The 21,180-nt window shown below is 46.3% G+C and overlaps 1 protein-coding gene across 4 annotated transcripts; it reads left to right on the plus strand.

The window, feature by feature from the left end:
• The first annotated feature begins 1,071 nt into the window (after window positions 1-1,071).
• acvrl1 (activin A receptor like type 1) lies at window positions 1,072-19,341 on the plus strand. Of its 4 annotated transcripts, XM_031803657.1 has the most exons (12): window positions 1,106-1,457; window positions 1,573-1,821; window positions 11,601-11,673; window positions 12,567-12,596; window positions 13,503-13,739; window positions 14,152-14,348; window positions 14,514-14,613; window positions 14,880-15,026; window positions 15,657-15,932; window positions 16,288-16,485; window positions 17,455-17,585; window positions 18,030-19,341. In XM_031803657.1, exons 3-12 carry the CDS (start codon window positions 11,604-11,606, stop codon window positions 18,174-18,176), a joined length of 1,533 nt encoding a protein of 510 aa, XP_031659517.1. In that variant the 5' UTR covers window positions 1,106-1,457; window positions 1,573-1,821; window positions 11,601-11,603; the 3' UTR covers window positions 18,177-19,341. The 4 variants fall into 4 exon arrangements, with proteins under 4 accessions (XP_020314643.1, XP_020314644.1, XP_031659517.1 ...); XM_020459054.2 differs by having other exon boundaries at window positions 1,072-1,821; XM_031803658.1 differs by lacking the exon at window positions 12,567-12,596.
• The last annotated feature ends 1,839 nt before the right edge of the window (window positions 19,342-21,180 follow it).

Genomic DNA, 21,180 nt, shown 5'->3' on the forward strand with positions numbered 1-21,180 from the left:
CATTGTGAGAGATGAACAGTTCAGTATTAGTCTAAATTGATCCACTGGGTCTAGATAGCTATATTTATTGGATTTAGACCCACTGTGAGCGTTGCAGACTTCCTTTTAAAGGATATTTCATGATGACCAAAGCTGGCTAAAATAGTGCAATGTTCTCCTAGAGCTCCGACTGTGCTTCTGAGGAGGATAGCCTAATATAGTAACAAATACAAAAAAGAGTGTTTGTTGCTGTAACACAAGAGCGAAACGAGACCGGATACCAGTTGTAATACCATGAACAGTTAGTGTGTCATCCTCCATTACTCAGTTAGCTCCACAAACGCTGGAGGGTTAGATCCAAGGGGTAAGAGGAGGGGTAGGGAGTGAATTGGGACCGGCCGTCTCAGAGAGGGTGTGTGTCCCAAATGACACCCTATTCCCTATGTAGTGTACTTCATTTGGCTAGAACGCTATGGCTCTGGTCAAAAGTGCACTGCATAGGGAATAAGGTGTCACACTGTCTGTCTCCGGTCCAGTCGCCATGGACGGCTCATAGTCAGATGAGACAGACTGTTAGTGATACAAAGGCAGTGAGCATCACACAAAAAAACAGCACACACACACACAGTGTATGTTAAGGCCTAATAATGAAGTTATGATGTGTGTCCCAAATGACACCCTATTCCCTATGTAGTGTACTTCATTTGGCTAGAACGCTATGGCTCTGGTCAAAAGTGCACTGCATAGGGAATAAGGTGTCACACTGTCTGTCTCCGGTCCAGTCGCCATGGACGGCTCATAGTCAGATGAGACAGACTGTTAGTGATACAAAGGCAGTGAGCATCACACAAAAAAACAGCACACACACACACAGTGTATGTTAAGGCCTAATAATGAAGTTATGATTAAAGTTCAAGTGTAAAAGTGTTGTCTGCTTGATGCCTAATTATGTAGTTATAACATATTTACTACCGTCTATCTCTTAAACTCGCATCACTGAAAGACCCAAAGCCACATCTGCCCTGTAATTGTAGTCTTCGTAAACGCCAGGCTGCAAGGGAAAACCAGAGAAAATAAGAGGTTTGCCAGCAACAGGAAAACTGCTCTGAGAGAGCACATTCCAGCCAGACCCCGTTCGAGACAATGAGGGGTGGGACACAATTTTATTTAAAATCTCTTTAGGCCTAATCTTGCGCTTTAATCAGGAACAGAGCAAAGTTAGGTTGAAGGTTCCTAGGCGGGCTACGTAGGCTACTTTATCGAGATGGAGCCATGGGCTGTTTGTGAACTTATTTCAAAGCGGAAGGCTGACGTCTAGCCTATGTTCCAGCTCGGCTTCGTGTTTTCGGTTTATCAGTCAAAGATTTTAGACCGAGATTTCGCGTCACAGCGCCGCGCTTGAGACGAGACAAATCTGGTAAACTTGGACGGACCATATATCTTAGACCGAAAGGACGGGCGTTCATTTTCCCAGTCAGGTATCTTGGATATTCAGTTTAGAGTCGTTTCATTGTAGCAGAACTGTAAATTATTTGACATAAAGTTGGGAGGAGCGACATATAAAAATACTGACTTTGATTCGCATCGAAACAGGAAAGGATGTGGAGAGATTCTACGATTCAACATCTGGGACTGAGAACTTTCACCGAACTCAAAGGTTGACATATGAATGGAAGACGTATCTAATACATTCATTTTGGTTGTCTTTTAACACTTTAAAGTAGTTTAAAAGACACATTTTGTTTGTAATATGGGACCAACGTGGCGCATGTCTGTGGTGATACATAATTTGGCTTCTTCGTGAAAAGCAAGAAGCTGCGCTTTAAAGGACAAATAAAACGGGTAAAAGTCTTCAAATATATATTTTTTTATGATTTGAGTGTTATGTTGAATATTTAGTACGCTGCACATTTCATCTGACATTTGTGACAGCTGTTGCCTATTCGTTTAACCTTTTGTCTAGGTATGGATAGCTGTTTTAAATCAAATAGGAAGGTAAACGTTATTACAAGTCTGTCATGATTAGAATGTTGTAGGCTATCAAATACGGATGCCTAACTGACATATTTCCCACATTGACCACATCAGAAAAGCGTCAAACCACAGCGGTGCCTATTGGCTAGAACACCTGCACATGTTTCCACTCTAGATTGTCTCCAGTTTAGCGATGGCATTTCACCCCAAGGCACGGTTCAGTTTCCAGAATAGCTGAACATTGCAAAACGTGTCCCTTATATTGAGTCCATTTAAAGCAAAACCCAGAGCCCGTATTCATAAGGTTTTGCTTTTTAGATCATGATAAGTGAGATTCTATGGTCAGAGGCGACATGATGCTAGATCAGGGGCAGTATTTATAAGGTGTCTCAGAGTAGGAGTGCTGATCTAGTATCAGGTCCCCCCCTCATTCATTATGATCTAAACTCAAAACTGTTCCCTACATCACCACTCCTTCTCTGAGATCCTATATAAATATGGGCCCAGTAGATCCTTCCCATCATTACTAGTTTATGAAGTGTTGTATGGGCTATGATGAGACATGATGCTGGCAGGTGTGATTACATAGACCTGTGGGTGGAACACAACACATCAGCCACGGAGGCATGTTTTGTCACTGCAAACTCTTCTCTCACTCAGGTGTGAAGGAACAATCTCTCAACACACCTCAAGCCACCATGGTTCACTACAGCTGCATATCTTCAGTGTTTTAGCGTTTTCACAATGACTATGTGGTTCTAGCAGAAGGCCCTATGATTAAATAGAAACACAAGAACAGAACAGAACTGTATTGCAACTCATGCAAATGCTGTACATCGACTTTTGCATAAGCTGAATCCAATGACTATTGGTGCTTTACACAGAATAAATGAGGCCCTGTAGTGCCGTAGCTCTAAGGTTTGCAAATCCCTTGAAGTATTTTGTTCCCTTAAAAGACATGTCTTTGCCTTTTATGATTGTATCATCATGTTGGTTTAAGCATGGGGGTATAGAGGGAAAGCTGATCCTACCTCACACGTGAGAAGAGAACACACACAATGGGTGCGTCGCAAACTGCACATTATCCCATACATAGAGCACTACTTTTGACCAGAGTCATATGGGCCCTAGTCAAAAGTGGTGCACTAAATAGGGAATAATGTGCCAAATGCAATTTAATTGAAGCATGTAGACAAACGATAAGCCTGGCTTTGTCACGTCTGTCTAATGCAGATACAATCAGACATACCAGACCAGACAAGTCTCTCTCTCATCATAACAAGCTCTGAGTCACAACAATCACAGGATTAAAGCTGTAAAGCCTTTACTAAACAACAGATGCTAAACAATCATGGCTATCTGTGGATAAACAGTGAAAGATGAATAATTATCTGAATGATAAAGATATACAGTACATGGTCAAAAGTATGTATACACCACTCTAAATTAGTGGATTCATCTATTTCACCCGTTGCTTACAGGTGTATAAAAGCACACCGCCATGCAATCTCCATAGACAAACATTGGCAGTAGAATGGCCCATACTGAAGTACTCAGTGACTTTCAATGTGGCACCGTCATAGGATGGCACCTTTCCAACAAGTCAGTTTGTCAAATGTCTGCCCTGCTAGAGCTGCCCCCGGTAAACTGTAAGTGCTGTTATTGTGAAGTGGAAATGTCTAGGAGCAACAACGGCTCAGCTGTGAAGTGGTAGGCCACACAAGCTCACAGAACGGGACCACCAAGTGCTGAAGCGCGTATCGTCTAAAAAATCTTCTGTCCTCGATTGCAACACTCAGTACCAAGTTCCAAACTGCCTCTGGAAGCAACGTCAGCACAATAACTGTTCATCGGGAGCTTCATGAAATGGGTTTCCATGGCCGAACAGCCGCACACAAGCCGAAGATCACCATGTGCAATGCCAAACTTGCTGGCATTGGAAACACGTTCTCTGGCAGTCCGATTGATGAATCTGGGTTTGGCAGATGCCAGGAGAACCCTACCTACCCGAATGCATATTATTAGTGCCAACTGTAAAGTTTGGTGGAGGAGGAAAAATAGTCTGATTCTGTTTTTCGTGGATCGGGCTAGGCCCCTCAGTTCCAGTGAAGGGAAATCTTAACGCTACAGCATACAAAAACATTCTAGATGATTATTTTCTTCCAACTTTGTGGCAACACTTTGGGGTAGGCACTTTCCTGTTTCAGCATGACAATACCCCCATGCACAAAGCGAGGTCCATACAGAAATGGTTTGTCAAGATCAGTGTGAAGAACTTGACTAGCCTGCACAGAGCACTGACCTCAACCCCATCAAACACCTTTGGGATGAATTGGAAGGCCTAATTGGAAGGCTTTATCGCCCCACATCGGTGCCCGACCTCACTAATGCTCTTGTGGATTAATGGAAGCAAAACCCCGCAGCAATGTTCCATTATCTAGTGGAAAACATTCCCAGAAGAGTGATTGGCTGTTATAGTAGCAAAGGGGGGACCAACTCCATATTAATGCCCATGATTTTGAAATGAGATGTTCGTCGATCAGGTGTCCACATACTATTGGCCATGTATTGTAGCTAGATATTGTTATGTCATCTGAGCTATGCAGTCAGTTGTCTTACAAATGACTTGTATATATTGTATATATGCCATTTAGCAGACACTTTTATTCATGCAGAAGAGTAGCAGAGTTGTAGAAGAGTTCCTTCAGTTGCATTAGGCAGATAGAGGCCCATTGCAGGAGGTTGGAGCCAGTTTGCTGTAGCCTCTTCCACTGGTGGCCTCCCAGCTAGCACATTTGGCTCCTTGGAAGTTGTGGGAACGTACGTTTTTGGTTTCCCATTGGCACTGAGAACGAAGCCATAGGTTTCCTGAGCTGTACTATGGTTCCTGAGCTGTACAAAAATGTTCCTGGGAGGTTTTATTGATATCCTGAGAATGGAAATGAAAGGTTATTTGAAGGTAATTAAATAACGTTCTGAGAACATTGTCTAAAAGTTATGAATGTTTTGAACAAAATGTTAAGGTTATTTGGATGTTTTTGAATAACTTCCTTAAAAACATTCACTGAGTGTTTCGACTTCGAATAACACTGCTAGCTTAGGTTAACTGTTTTGAACTCCAAGTACAGATAGGACACATGGCAATTTTTATTCCACACAATATTTTTATTTCACCTTTATTTAACCAGTAGGTCAGTTGAGAACAAGTTCTCGTTTACAACTGCAACCTGGCCAAGATAAATCAAAGCAGTGCGACACTAACAACAACACAGAGTTACACATGGAATAAACAAACGTACAGTCAATAACAATAGAAAAAAGTTCTATATACAGTGTGTGCAAATGGCGTGAGGAGGTAAGGCAATAAATAGGCCATAGTAGCGAAGTAATTACAATTTAGCAAATTAACACTGGAGTGATAGATGTGCGGATGATGATGTGCAAGTAGAATACTGGTGTGCAAAAGAGCAAAAAAGTAAATAAAAACAATATGGGGATGAGGTAAGTAGATTGGATGGGCTATTTTTACAGATGGGCTGTGTACAGCTGCAGCGATGGTTAGCTGCTCAGATAGCTGATGTTTAAAGTTAGTGAGGGAGAGATAAGTCTCCAACTACAGTGATTTTTGCAATTCGTTCCAGTCATTTACAGCAGAGAACTGTAAGGAAAGGTGGTCAAAGGAGGTGTTGGCTTTGGGGATGACCAGTGAAATATACCTCCTGGAGCGCGTGCTATGTGTGGGTGTTGTTATCGTGACCAGTGAGCTGAGATAAGGTGGAGCTTTACCTAGCAAAGACTTATAGATGACCTGAAGCCAATGGGTCTGGCGACGAATATGTAGTAAGGGCCAGCCGACGAGAGCATACAGGTCACAGTGGTGGGTGGTATATGGTGCTTTGGTGACAAAACGGATGGCACTGTGATAGACTGCATCCAGTTTGCTGAGTAGAGTGTTGGAGGCTATTTTGTAAATTACATCGCCGAAGTCGAGGATCGGTAGGATAGTCAGTTTTACTAGGGTATATTTGGCGGCGAGAGTGAAGGAGGCTTTGTTGCAAAATAGGTAGCCATATACAGAATGGTGTCGTCTGCGTAGAGGTGGATCAGGGAATCACCCGCAGCAAGAGCGACATCGTTGATATATACAGAGAAAAGAGTCGGCCCGAGAATTGAACCCTGTGGTACCCCCATAGAGACTGCCAGAGGACCGGACAACAGGCCCTCCGATTTTACACACTGAACTCTATCTGAGAAGTAGTTGGTGAACCAGGCGAGGCAATCGTTTGAGAAACCAAGGCTGTTGAGTCTGCCGATAAGAATACGGTGATTGACAGAGTCGAAAGCCTTGGCCAGGTCGATGAAGACGGCTGCACAGTGCTGTCTTTTATCGATGGCGGTTCTGATATCATTTAATACCTTGAGCGTGGCTGAGGTGCACCCGTGACCAGCTCGGAAACCGGATTGCACAGCGGAGAAGGTATTGTGGGATTCGAAATGGTCAGTGATCTGTTTATTAACTTGGCTTTAGAAAGGCAGGGCAGGATGGATATAGGTCTGTAACAGTTTGGGTCTAGAGTGTCACCCCCTTTGAAGATGGGGATGACCGCGGCAGCTTTCCAATCTTTAGGGATCTCGGACGATACGAAAGAGAGGTTGAACAGACTGGTAATAGGGGTTGCAACAATGGCAGCGGATAATTTTAGAAAGAGAGGGTCCAGATTGTCTAGCCCAGCTGATTTGCACGGGTCCAGGTTTTGCAGCTCTTTCAGAACATCTGCTATCTGGATTTGGGTGAAGCAGAAGCTGGGGAGGCTTGGACAAGTAGCTGCGTGGGGTGCGGATTTGTTGGCCGGGGTTGGGGTAGCCAGGAGGAAAGCATGGCCAGCCGTAGAGAAATGCGTGTTGAAATTCTCGATTAATGTGGATTTATCGGTGCTGACAGTTTTTCCTAGCCTCGGTGCAGTGGGCAGCTGGGAGGAGGTGCTCTTATTCTCCATGGACTTTACAGTGTCCCAAAACGTTTTGGAGTTAGAGCTACAGGATGCAAATGTCTGTTTGAAAATGCTAGCCTTTGCTTTCCTGACTGACTGGGTGTATTGGTTCTTGACTTCCCTGAAAGTTGCATATCGCGGGGACTATTCGATGCTAGTGCAGTCCACCACAGGATGTTTTTGTGCTGGTCGAGGGCAGTCAGGTCTGGAGAGAACCAAGGGCTATATCTGTTCTTAGTTCTACATTTTTTTGAAAGGGGCATGCTTATTTAAGATGGTGAGGAAATTACTTCTGAAGAACGACCAGGCATCCTCTACAGACGGGATGAGGTCAACATCCTTCCAGGATACCCGGGCCAGGTCGACTAGAAAGGCCTGCTCGCAGAAGTGCTTTTGACAGTGATGAGGGGTGGTCGTTTGACAGCGGACCCATAGCGGATGGAGGCAATGAGGCAGTGATTGCTGAGATCCTGGTTGAAAACAGCAGAGGTGTATTTGGAGGGAAATTAACTTGTGGCACGGCATCAGTGAGATTCAAACTAATGGTGTTCTGTTTTCTATCAATGGAATTCGTCCAACTGCGCCACCAGGATGTTAACTCATACAAAGCTGTTCATTTTAGTCTATTTAAACAGACCCCATTTCAAAGGAAACAAGCACTCATTGAGATCAGGTGTAGCCAATTAGTGGGCAAGGCCAACACACCTGAACACACTTAACAAGATAGAGGCTTGAGAGAGCTTTGTTGACGCTAAGAATCGATTGTATATGAATTTAAATAACATTCTTAGAACGTTCTTTGAATTCCCTAATGCTTTCTTGTGGTTTTTGTGGAAAGTTTTCTTAATGTTTTGAGAACATGACTTTAAATAGAACTATTGAGTAAACCTGCAGAAAACGTTGCGCTGAAGTACTGAAATTCCTACAGAAGAACGTTGTTTCATAACGTTCTCAGAACTATTTGAGAACATTCCCAATGTCAAACCTGTTGGAGAAAACGTTCTTGGAACATTACCAAACGTAATTAAATGTAACCATGTTTGAACTTTTAGGAAACGTTCTGTTAATGGAATGAAATACCAAGAAAATAATGTTATTTTGTCAAGTTCTTTAAATGTGCTGAGCATGTTTCAATGCCAAGCAACCCCTGCACCATTCCCAGAATGTTGTGGGAAGGTTGTATGCAAAATAACCATAAGAAAACCAAGCTCTAACCAAGTAGTATTTTTAGAATTATTTACTGGCATCCCCAATTAGCCACTGCCGAGGCAGCGGCTACTCTTCCTGGGTTCCAAACAGGAAACAAAACAACAAATAAAAAACATAAAATACATAATATAATATACATAATAAACATAATACTACATAACACTACATAACACGACACTACATAATACTAAACACTACATAATACTACATAATACTACATTATCTCCTGCCTCTGCCTTACGCTTCAGAAACAGGAGACGGCTCCTGCCCTATGAGCCGTTCCGGCTCGCACAAGACGAGGCTCATGCAAGGCCACCCACCAACATAATACAATAGAAAAAAAATCTAAATGGCTGTGTCTCTCCACAGTCCCCGTTGTGCCGTAAGGCGTTCTTTTATCTGCTTAAAAAGAAATCTGGTTTAATTGCTAGCTTGAGTTACCTGGGGTGGCAGAGAGTTCCATGTAGTCATGGCTCTATTTAATACTGTGCATTTACCAGCCTGTGATCTGGACCTGGGGACTGTGTAGAGACCTCTGGTTGCATGTCTTGTGTTTTACCGATGAGTGTCCGAACTGTGTGCCAACTGCTTGAACAGACAGTTCGGTACCACCAAGCTCTAAGAAACATGGTTCTCAGAACGTTATGTGCTCGCTGGGTTGCCCCCCCCCCCATACCGCAACATAAATGTAATCCAGATGGAATGGGAGATGGGACTGTGAAGTCAAAGCTTTTAAGATGAGAGGAAGAGATGACAATGGCTGTGTTTTCCCACGGGTCGGTGTGACCGCCGTGGTGTTGTGGACAGAGTGGAGACAAACGACAGGGAAACGGAGAAAGGAAGTGGGCTGTGTGTGTGTGTGACTGGTCTGCCTCTGCCTGTCTGCGATGGCTTAGGCAGATTACTCATCTCTACCCAGATCTGATGGGAGATCTGGACGAGAGGGGGAATCAGAGGCAGACAGTATGGTTCGTGCTCCTCCATAGAGAATAGGCCAATTCAATGGGTGGAGCTGTGTTTACAGAATAGTCGCCTTCCTAAGGGCCATATTAAAACACAGCAGATATGTAGACTGCTGCATGATACAGTGACAAATAGCACGTGCCCCCCCCCCCCTTGCTTTACTTTAGACTTTTTCAAAAAATTAAATTCAACGCAAAGCAGCTCTGAGGTTTCAGCTACTAGGCCTTTCTCAAGGGATGCACGGTACAGGAAGTAGTATCGAACCCTCTCCTAGTCAGTGTTTAATAATGCACCGTGATGGAAATGTGGTACGTGGTACAGCCGCTGAGCTGAGAACCCCGATTGTGGTGTCGCGGCCTTGTTCCTCATTGCCAAACCAGAACTCTGTGGTGTTCTCATATCAAGATCGTTGAGTTGAGCCGGAGACACACCATTTGTGCAACAGCAACAAAAAGCCCAGTGGTAAAGATGCCTGTTTAAAGATTTAAGCCAGTTTTGCAAAGTTGTGGCCTGTTTTGTCAGTTTTATCATATGGACAGATTGTTCTTTTGGTATGATGATTCAACAGAACTACGTTGCTTCCACCAAGCAGCCATCAACAAAATAGGAGGATGATTTCACAAACGGTCTGGATGTGTTGTGTTATCATAGACATACACAATAGTGCATTGTGTTTTATTTATACGTCCTTGAGCGGTACCACCGGAGGTTGGGGGCACCTTAATTGAGGAGAACGGGGCTCTTGGTAACGGCCGGAGCGGAACACACGGAATGGTACCAAGTACATCAGACACACGGTTTCCATGTTGTTGATGCCATTCCATGGACTCCGTCATTGTGAGCCGTCCTCCCCGCAGCGGCAGCCTCCTCAACTGAGTGGCACATGAACTGACTCCATCGTTTCCCTGGGGAAAACGCAGGGGCTCCGAATCAACACAGACAGTTGCAACATGTGGCATTTCATTTCAAGCAGTCATTGTTTGTGCAATAGCTGGAGGTCCGTCTGCCAAATATCCTGTGGGCCCTTTTTATTGCTCAGCCGTTTCAGGAACAGAGTTTTCCACTGATATCACGCAGTACATGACTTGTGAACCTGCATGAGTGTCAATTTAATGATGGTAGGTGGTTTCTTATGAAAGGGTGCACTCTACGCTATAGTGTAACACTCTACGCTATAGTGTAACAATCTACGCTATAGTGTAACACTCTACGCTATAGTGTAACACTCTACGCTATAGTGTAACACTCTACGCTATAGTGTAACACTCTACGCTATAGTGTAACACTCTACGCTATAGTGTAATAAGCCTGCCTGGTTCCTCAACAACTGGTTTGACAGAGCAGCAATATTCTTTCTTTGCGACTATGGCAGGGCACAAGCACTACTCCAAAGGATGACCATACACACCAATCAGTAGCCACACACCCCCCTGTTCAGTTCACCAGCTTAAAGTACACACAACACCAAAAGAATGCTGAAACCAACAATGTCCCATTGCGTAGAAACCCATCCTCTACCCTCTCTAGCTTGCGTGACCCACAGCAGCGCAGACCTAAACAATGAGCAGGTACACACACACACACACACACAATGAGCAGGTACACACACACACACACACGCACACACACAATGAGCAGACCTGAGTCTCCTTCCAGGGCGCGGCTTCTCAATGGCAGGAAGCATAGCAATCAATATTTACACTGTGATCCGGGCTGCCATGAAGCTGACAGGCCTGAGTCTGGGCCTGGGTAGCTTGCTACACAGTACACAATCACACATACACGAGCAGAACGCACGCACACACACACACACACAGGGGTTTGACACACAAACACACAGGGCCGGGTAGTGCAGAGTGCTGCCTTTCCCTAAGTCAACCCCCCCTCTTCTATCCAAACCACCACCCACTCCAATTACAGAGCAGGCAGACTGACTGGACCCTGGGCCTGACGCTCTCTCTGTTGTTGTTTCTGACCTCACAACTTCCTCTGCTGACAGACTGGGAGTCAGTGGGAATGACTAGAGCTGTGTGGCTCCAACCTGCAGCTGGGCCTGATGTTGTCATGCTAACGTTAGCCGGAACCCAAATTGTGGACTCCATTGTGTCTCTACCCAAAGTTGTAGGAATGTTTGCTGGGCTGGAGCTGCGTCGATCTTGCGGCAGCTGTTTCCATTTGGTGTTTTCATTTCAGAGATGCCCAGTCAGCTTAGCCACAGCAGCCGGGCCTAGGCTATCATGCTCAGAGAGAGAGAGAGAGTGGGAGGACAGATTGGTAGGAGCCAAGAGAGAGAGAGAGAGAGATCGAGAGAGGAGAGGGCAAATGAGAGGAAACTGCTCAGGAGTTAATGAAACAGTGTGAGAGAGAGAGAGAGAGAGACAGAGAGGGAGAGAGGGAGAGAGAGAACTGTCTGTCCCGTATCTTGCATCGAGTGCCTAAAGCATAATTGATGCAGCTCTAATCGTCGTCTTGTCTCTCTGACAGAGAATGGGGGGTGCTGCCATGGTCACAGTGCTGCTGGCTGGGATGTGCCTGTGGACCTCCACAGCTCATGCAGGTAGGTCAACAAAGAATGTGTGCGTGTGTGTGTGGCTGTGTGTGTCCTTTGAGTGTGCTAGCTTACGTAATCACCCGTGTGTGTGCTCGTTGTAATATCTTTGTGTTTGTGTATCTGCGCTGGTGTGTATCTGAGTGTGAGTGAGCTTGTTGTTGCTGCTGCTGGGGAATCAGCTAGGTGCAGATGCATGTGTAGATGAGAAGTGCTCGTTGTCGTACGGTAGTGAAACAATAGAGCAGAGGAAGTCTGCGTCTTCCTGCCGTGCCTGTGCGAGTGCTGCTGCTGCTGCGACCCCTGACCTGCAGGCCTCGGGGAGAAAAAAGAGAGACAACCCTTCAGTCCCTCAGTGACCACTTCCTCACCTCTCTGGTCTCCACTGAGGCCTCTAGACTCTACCCAGCCCAAGGCAGGCCCACCAGACCTGCTCTTTCTCACCTCTCTGGTCTCCACTGAGGCCTCTAGACTCTACCCAGCCCAAGGCAGGCCCACCAGTCCTGTTCTTCCTCACCTCTCTGGTCTCCACTGAGGCCTCTAGACTCTACCCAGCTCAAGGCAGGCCCACCAGTCCTGTTCTTCCTCACCTCTCTGGTCTCCACTGAGGCCTCTAGACTCTACCCAGCCCAAGGCAGGTCCACCAGTCCTGCTCTTTCTCACCTCTCTGGTCTCCACTGAGGCCTCTAGACTCTACCCAGCCCAAGGCAGGCCCACCAGACCTGTTCTTCCTCACCTCTCTGGTCTCCACTGAGGCCTCTAGACTCTACCCAGCCCAAGGCAGGCCCACCAGACCTGTTCTTCCTCACCTCTCTGGTCTCCACTGAGGCCTCTAGACTCTACCCAGCCCAAGGCAGGCCCACCAGACCTGTTCTTCCTCATGCCTCTTTTGTATTTTGCAGATCAGTCATCTGTGGGATCGCCGTCCGGGGGTAAGTTTGTTTCTGTGTTATAATGTGAACCACAGTTGCTCGTCACTAGTCCTCGGTATCACACTCCCGGGGGAAACAAAGTTGGCAACAACAAAAAATGGCACTAGAGTTTACACCGACAGAACCACTGGCAAAACAGCGGTGCTGTGATGGAGGAAGGCCCGATCGATTGAGATTGTTGTGTGTCGCATCGAATCCAAGTAAATGTGTCACGGCACAGGATGCAACAGGTGCAAACAATCCCGGTGAACGGTTGCTCACGAAAGCTCTTCCTCAACAATGCAGTGTTCAACGTCAGAGGGTCGAATTAGATTAGTCCAGAATAGGATCTTAAAAATAGAAAAAAAGAAGCACGGAAAGCAAAAGCTAGGTCAGATAAGAATGAACACAAGCGAGAAGTAAAACGCAAGCTACTGTATACACAAGACCAGCACCATATCAATGTGCAGGGGTACGGTGGAAGTTAAGGGAATATGTATCTGTAGCCGGGGGATAAAACGTCACTGGGAAGCAGGATATATATAAAAAATGTAGATTGATAAATAGTAGATTATGTGGTGAGAGTGTGTGTGCATGATATGTGTGTGTGTGTGTGTGTAGGTGTGTGCGAGTGTATGTGGCGTCAGACTGTGTGTGAGAGCGATGATGTAAGTGCGTGTGCGTACAGACCCGAGCGTGTGCATGTAGTCTGTGCAGAGGGTCCGTGGATGAGGGTGAGCAGCTGTCGGTTTACCTGTTCAACACTCTAATTGGCGATACAAGCTATGACTTGACGCTCCGGTAGCGTTTGCCAGACAGTAGTGTGTGTGTGTGTGTGTGTGTGTGTGTGTGTGTGTGTGTGTGTGTGTGTGTGTGTGTGTATATACGCACGCAGCTCACACACTCGCCGGTTCCCTCTCCCCCCAGGCCCTGACGGCGTCACCGACCTGCTGTGTACGTGTGAGAACAAGAAGGGGACGTGTAGGAACGGCACCTGTAGAGGTGCCTACTGCTTCTACACCAAGGTGCATGGCAGAGAGGAGAGGGGCTGCTTCCACAAGGACCACTACAAGGAGCAGTGTTACACCAGCTTCCAGGGACTGTACGTCCACTGCTGCACCAAGAACCTCTGTAACGTCAACAGCACCGCTCCCCCAGACCCAGGTCAGAACACTGCGGCTCCGGCTGGAACGTCCTCTCAAACAGTCTAGAACCCCTTGTCATATCTGGGCCTTAAGGTTCCATGTTTTTATTTAATTTTTTATCCTTCCCCTCTATAATCAGGTAAGGATTCAGACCTCAGTCATACAGGCTTCTAATGGGAACTCGGTGTCTGGTGCCCCCTGGTGGCTGACAGGGGTAATGCCATGATAATAAGATGATAAGATGCTGTGTGTCATATGACCAACTTAATTTTTTTATAGAAAATAAACGTTTCTGGAGCAACATCGTCTCTATCGTATCTGGTTGGAGGTCCTGACCAGTTTGAACAGCACTGTGGGTAGCTTAAATCGAAGTCTGTCATTGTACTGCTACTCACTCTTGCCTGTATGCCCGTGTGTCCATTGTCCATTAGTTGAGCCTACGAGGGAGGAGGACAGTGTGATTCTGCTGGTGGCAGTCCCTCTGCTGGTGTTGCTGATCCTGTCCGTGGCTGTGTGTGGCCTGGTGCTGTGGCTACGCTCCAGACGACAGCACCACAGGCTGGGCTACAGAGAGGACCGTGACGTCTCCATGCTCAAGGTGCCCAGTGGGACAGACCCTACCTACGGGGTAAGAATGGGACTTCGTTTAATCGGCATGCACAGGAGGAAATGATGTCATAGAATCACTAGCAAGATCCCAGGCGCTTTGGCAATAATATGTTTATTTATGTACTACATGAAAACCAGTGGCGGGCGGCTGTGATCCTTGACCTGTGTGACTCTCTCTGTGTAGGAAATCTTCGATGAGTTCTGTACCTCAGGCAGTGGGACTGGCCTGCCATACCTGGTGCAGAGGACCATGGCTCGGCAGATCTCTCTGGTCGAGTGTGTCGGTGAGGCATCCCCCTCACTTAATTCCCTGCCTCCTTTTCTATCAGCCTCGCTCTCTCTGCCCGTCTCTCATTCGTCCATAGCTGCAGCGCTATACAGACCCCGTGAACTCACTTGCCAGGGTGAGCTGAAAAAGACAGGGTAGCCTCAAGCGCTACTAGTCTACTAGACACAGTGGCGTGAGGCGAGGCCATACTAATCCACCTCCATGGCTGCTGTTATGTCTGAGATGTCTCTGCGTCTCTGTCCCCTGTCCTTCTATCCCCAGGTAAGGGCCGGTATGGAGAGGTGTGGAGGGGCACCTGGATGGGAGAGAGTGTTGCCGTGAAGATCTTCTCCTCCAGAGATGAGCAGTCCTGGTTCCGAGAGACCGAGATCTACAACACTGTACAGCTCAGACACGACAACATCCTGGGTGAGCCGGCGATAACCTGGAACCTGTGTGGTGCAACGAGACAAACTCATATACAAACACATCGCCTCCCGATGCTATGGTTTTGGTCTGGACTAATTGCTTGCACTAAACCGGCGCGTACTGATACCTGTGTCACGTGTCAATGAATGTATTTCTTTCTATGTTGTGGCTGGAGAAATGCACTGCGACAACCCAGTGCGCACGTATCGAGAGTTTAGTGCAGGGACCATCAACTAGATTCAGCCGCGGGCCGATTTGATTTTTTTCTTGAGCAGATGGTCAGGGGGGGGGGGGGGGGGGCGGAACATAATTCCAAATCATTTTTTGGCCGTAAGAAGCCCAAACAGACATAATATTTGACTAAGACAATCATTTGAAATCGTGCATCCGTTTGTATACGATCACGTCTCTCCATTACGGACGGTAATACGCAGGAACAGATTTATACAACTAAAATAACTTGGAGACGATTTCCTGATGTTTTTACAGTCTTTTATGTCCAAACCATGAAAAACAAAGTATAATAAAACAACCCAGCTGGTGAACCCTGGTCTACTGTATCCTTCAATTCCTACCAACGCCAACGCGGGATCTCATGCTGCGTTGTCATCTCCCCCCCCCCCCCCCCAGGCTTCATAGCATCTGACATGACTTCTAAGAACTCCAGCACCCAGCTGTGGCTGATCACCCACTTCCACGAGCTGGGTAGTCTCTACGACTTCCTCCAGTACAGCAGCCTGGACCCCGAGGGCTGCCTAAGGATGTGCCTGTCTGTAGCCTGCGGCCTGGTCCACTTCCACACTGAGATACTCAGCTGCCAGGGCAAGCCTGCCATCGCCCACCGAGACCTGAAGAGCCGGAACATCCTGGTCAAGAGGAATGGACAGTGCTGCATCGCCGACCTGGGTGAGAGGAGGAGGTGGGAGGGGAGGAAAGGGCTGGAGGGGAGAGGGCTGGAGGGGAGCAAGACCAGAGCTAGGCTGCTAGGAATGGACCCGAGAAAGGAGGGCATTCCATTCTATTCTATGAATTGCTGCTGCCTGTTTATGATACGCCTGGAGAGACCACGTAGACAGCATTCCCTAACCTTTTCCTGTGTTCGTGGGTTGTGTTCAGTGTGGCACACTGTAGGGAAGAAGGGGGGGAAATGTGTTCGGAAGATCGGTGTTGTTGTTATACGAATTCAGGTACGACCTCCCCTGTTTCACTCAGTTGAGAAATGTTTTCTCCCTTACTGAACATGGCCCTGTTGTGTCTCCAGGCCTGGCTGTGATGCATTCTCAGACCAGCGATTACCTGGACGTGGGGAACAACCCCAGGGTGGGTACCAAACGCTACATGGCCCCAGAGGTTCTGGATGAGACCATCCGCATGGACATCTTTGAGTCGTACAAGCAGACAGACATCTGGTCCCTGGGCCTGGTTCTCTGGGAGATTTCTAGACGGACCATGGTCAACGGTAACCACACACGCACACGCGCATGATTGAACAAGTAAATACTTTCAAAGTATACCATCTACTGGAGCAAATGGTATTGAGAATACATGTCACACTGTCTTAGTACTACTCTCAATACTATTGTAGAGTGTAGGAGGGGATGAGCCCATGTCTCTCATCACTACAACGTTGTTCTTTCTGGGAGTCTGTGTGTGTTTCTGTCTCTATCCTCTCTCATGATTAGCCCTCTAGTAATTATAAACACTCTTATCTAGTGTCAGCACTCTCCCGCCTCACATAGTCCAGATACTCTCTCACAGCACGCACGCACGCACGCACGCACGCACACACAAAACCAGACCTCCCAGAACAATACACTCTCTGTCTAGGGATTCAGTATTTCTCAGTTCTGTTTTTAGTCCAACATATATATAGCCCAACAGTCCTACTCTCAACTTCAGCGTACTGTTTCAGTCCCTGTGCGAAGTGAAATATGTATACAATCCAAATCTAATATAGTCTGAGAGAAGATTCAATCCTAGTCCGAGAGAAGATTCAACCCTAGTCTGAGAGAAGATTCAACCCTAGTCCGAGAGAAGATTCAATCCTAGTCCGAGAGAAGATTCAATCCTAGTCTGAGAGAAGATTCAATCCTAGTCTGAGAGAAGATTCAAACCTAGTCCGAGAGAAGATTCAATCCTAGTCTGAGAGAAGATTCATTCCTAGTCTGAGAGAAGATAAGCGTGACTTATCTTTGATGTCGTCTTCTCCGGTTCTGTTTTCTCCATCTTGAAATCTTGGAACGTTATTTCAATGTCACCTTAGTGTCACGATGTCTCGTTTTCCCACCAAACACTCCCCACCTCCATCACCATTTGCATAAAATGGTATGTTGGCTGACCTTTGACTTGGAATGAAGACACAGTCATACTGGTGCTGACTGTACAGTATCTGTAACATGTATTCATTGTGTGTGATTGTGTGTTCCAGGGATAGTGGAGGAGTACCGGCCGCCCTTCTTTGACATGGTGCCCTCTGACCCCAGCTTTGAGGAGATGAAGAAGGTGGTGTGTGTAGACCAGCAGAGACCCAGTCTGCACAACAGGCTGCACTCGCACCCGGTGAGAAACACACACACACAAGCATTTGTTTGGGGTGACTTGTAAAGCTCTGCAGTTCTTGTCTTATGGTATCTCTCTCCCTCCCTCTCTCCCCCTCTCCCTCCCTCTCTCTCTCCCCCCCCCCTCTCTCTCTCTCTCCCTCTCTCCCTCCCTCTCTCTCTCTCTCTCTCCCTCTCTCTCTCCCTCTCTCTCTCTCTCTCTGTCTCTCTCTCCCTCCCTGTCTCCCCGCTCTCCCTCCCTCCCTCTCTCTCTCTCCCTCTTTCCCTCCCCCTCTCTCCCTCTCTCTCCCTCTCTCTCCCTCTCTCTCCCTCCCTCTCTCTCTCTCTCTCTCTCTCTCTCTCTCTCTCTCTCCCTCCCTCTCTCTCCCTCTCTCCCTCTCTCTCTCTCTCTCTCTCTCTGTCTCTCTCTCTCTCTATATGTCTCTCTCTATATGTCTGTGTACAGATCCTGGCTTCCATTGCCAAGGTAATGAAGGAGTGTTGGTTCCAGAGCCCCCCAGCCCGACTCACAGCTCTCCGTGTCAGAAAGACTCTCTCCAAGCTGGACCAGGACCATGGCTACCCCACAGAGAAACTCAAAATGGACCTGTAGGCCTCGACACCGGACTGCAAGCAGGACGTCTAGACCTCAACATAAGACTACGACCAGCACACCAAAAGTAGGGCTTATAGTCTTATATAGAGACGATCTATATCCTCTCCTACTACTTAAGACTCTGTGTCCCATATATCTAGTGCTTCTTCCTAAAAGGCTGTCGCCTGGATCATGTAATCTGGAATGCAATCGAAAAATGTCATGTATTTGCTTTGGCCTATTTATCTGTTGAGATCTGGAATGGGAAGCATAGCAACCGACACGTTTGGACTTGGATCATTCTATGGACAGAACCATTTGCCGGTAACTGCCTGATTACTCCTGTTGAAAGAGTTCACCGACTTCCGGTCTTCCATAGAGCATGGACACTGTCTTCCATAGAGCACGGAAACTGTCTTCCATAGAGCACGGACACTGTCTTCCATAGAGCACGGACACTGTCTTCCATAGAGCACGGACACTGTCTTCCATAGAGCACGGACACTGTCTTCCATAGAGCGTTGACACTGTCTTCCATAGAGCACGGACACTGTCTTCCATAGAGCGTGGACACTGTCTTCCATAGAGCGTGGACACTGTCTTCCATGGAGCATGGACACTGTCTTCCATAGAGCATGGACATTGTCCTCTCCTTAGGGGCCCACCGGATTGAGAGATCTTCAGAGTTTGGTGGATGTGATGTCCTTGTGGGAATGGGTGTCTCACCGTTGGATCAGTGAGGCCTTGTGGACATAGCGTGATCATTTCAAGCGGCCGTTTAATGCCTTGCTGGTTTCTTAATTGTTTTGATGCACTATACAGGATCTATACGTATTGATTTATTTTGCATTTCCTGAAAACCTTTTCAGCTGACCATATACAGTGCCCTTGTAATGCTCCCATTACTACAATGTGTTACTCATGATGATATTGTAAGCACAGAGATAATAAATCAGTTCTATCTACTCTTAACAATAGGATGTTTCTTTCACCCGATTTACTGTTAAAAGCTGTTTTAAAGTTAAAGTACTTCTATATTTTACGATGTTCATTATATACATGCGTTTGTTTTTAATCTGAAATTATATCTGCAAATACTTTCAGCACAGAATTACCATCATTACCATCACTACCGTTCAACAATATTGAAAAGGGAAATAAATAAAAACCATCACGTTGTTTACAGGGTGTTTCATTTGTCTTTGGATGCATATTTGTAATCCTACTCAAATTGGTTCAAATGTGTTCCCATGCTGCTCACCTCACTCTGAAATGTCATCTGAATTAGGCTACTAAAAGCTGTTACGCTGGTAGGGAAAAAGAACCTGCAGTTGTATAATTGTCCACCAGGGGGTACCAGACACTAAATTGTTCACACCACTGAATGATCCTTTTGGTTCAATGGAGTAATCTTCAGCTATATATTTGTTTTTTAGCGTAGGCCAATACAATCAACAACTATTATCAAAATGTGCATTTTTGCATATTCACTTTGACTTCCATTTTTATTTAAAAAATAAATAAATTTGGATGTTAACTTGAAGTCAGTTGGCATTGTGAATGACAGGTTTTATAAGCAGTCTGTTCTGTGCCAGCGCAGGATGCCACTCCCCGAGGAGCTATCAGCAGATAGTTCAGACCTGTGAATCACAATTCAGGAAAATAATACAGAGGTTTATGATCATATTTCATCCAGACTTATATTTACTCTCATGTAAATACATATCATACAGCACTTTTTCAGACAAACGGAAAAATCGAATGGGAATTTTTATGGGACAAACTCCTGCTTATGCACAAACAGATACATTCACAGACAGAGGCCTGCATACACACAGACATATAGTACATGCACACATTCATGCCTCATGCACTCAACCAGTGTGTGTGTGCATACGTGTATCTGTTTGTGTTTAGTTAGAGAGGTATTTCTTTCCCAGCTATTGTCTTTTTTGACAGTTACAAAATTGCCCGAATGTGGTGTTGGTGAGGTGTGAAAGAGACGGGTCTAATTCGGCCACCATGTGTTTTCACTATGCCTGGAGGCTCTCTATTTGTTTCTACAAAGTGAATCAGTGTCTATTCCTGCCAATCAACGTGAGCTTATAACACTGTGTGTAAGTGTGGACAGAAATGGACTCCAGTCGGTCTGTCCCTTCATCTACAATGTCAGTGCCTCTGTTACTGTATCTGTCTGGCTGGTGTTGACCAAACTCCAGAGAGATAATACTCCCTCCATGCCCCGGTCAGTCTGGCCATGAAGAGCTGGTTATTTTTAACACTAGAAGAGGGTTGTTTAAGTATCAGAGACTGTGGGGGGGGGGGGGCTCTTGTGTCTTCTCTGTCCCTACTCCGTGTATTCCTATCCAGCCGCTGTGGGACAAATTCCTAATCGCTTGGCTGGCTTTGATAGGAGGATTCAACCAGCAGACAAGTGTTGTGTGAGTGCACTGAAGAAATAAACAGATACATTGCGACAGCTCAATAATTGATATAAGGCCGCTGTCTAAAGAGACTCCCGGTAAGCAGACACTATTAGACTTAAGGACAGGAGCAGAGAGCATAGTACAAGCAAAGGGCCAGGTGATAACAGCAGAGAGAGATCGAGCTATATATAGCAGTTTGCCAAATGCATCCTGGATGGACCTGACCACGTCATTTAGGAGAGTGAGTGGAGGTATGTCTCACTTAGATTAAATCATTTTCCACTGAATACTCTCATAGGTCATTGCCCTAAATTGAAATGTAAACGTAAGTGCCCTGATAGACCTACAATCTATGACAACCAGTGCAGTCAGGTCATTTATCTCCCCGAATGAATAAATTGTAGGCTAATAGAAATTATTTTAAAAAGCAATGCCTAAAAATCATTGCAGTCCGAATATGAAACGTTGTCTGCAGCACAAACAACTCAATCAAGTCTAGAGTTGGATCGGGTCTTCTACCCCAACAAAGGGTCTTGAAACGGGTCTTTGGCTTAACCACAGAAAGCCCTCCCCTTTAAAAATCGACGCCCCGCCCT

This window comes from Oncorhynchus kisutch, linkage group LG24, assembly GCF_002021735.2.
Source record: "Oncorhynchus kisutch isolate 150728-3 linkage group LG24, Okis_V2, whole genome shotgun sequence".
NCBI classification, from domain to species: domain Eukaryota; kingdom Metazoa; phylum Chordata; class Actinopteri; order Salmoniformes; family Salmonidae; genus Oncorhynchus; species Oncorhynchus kisutch.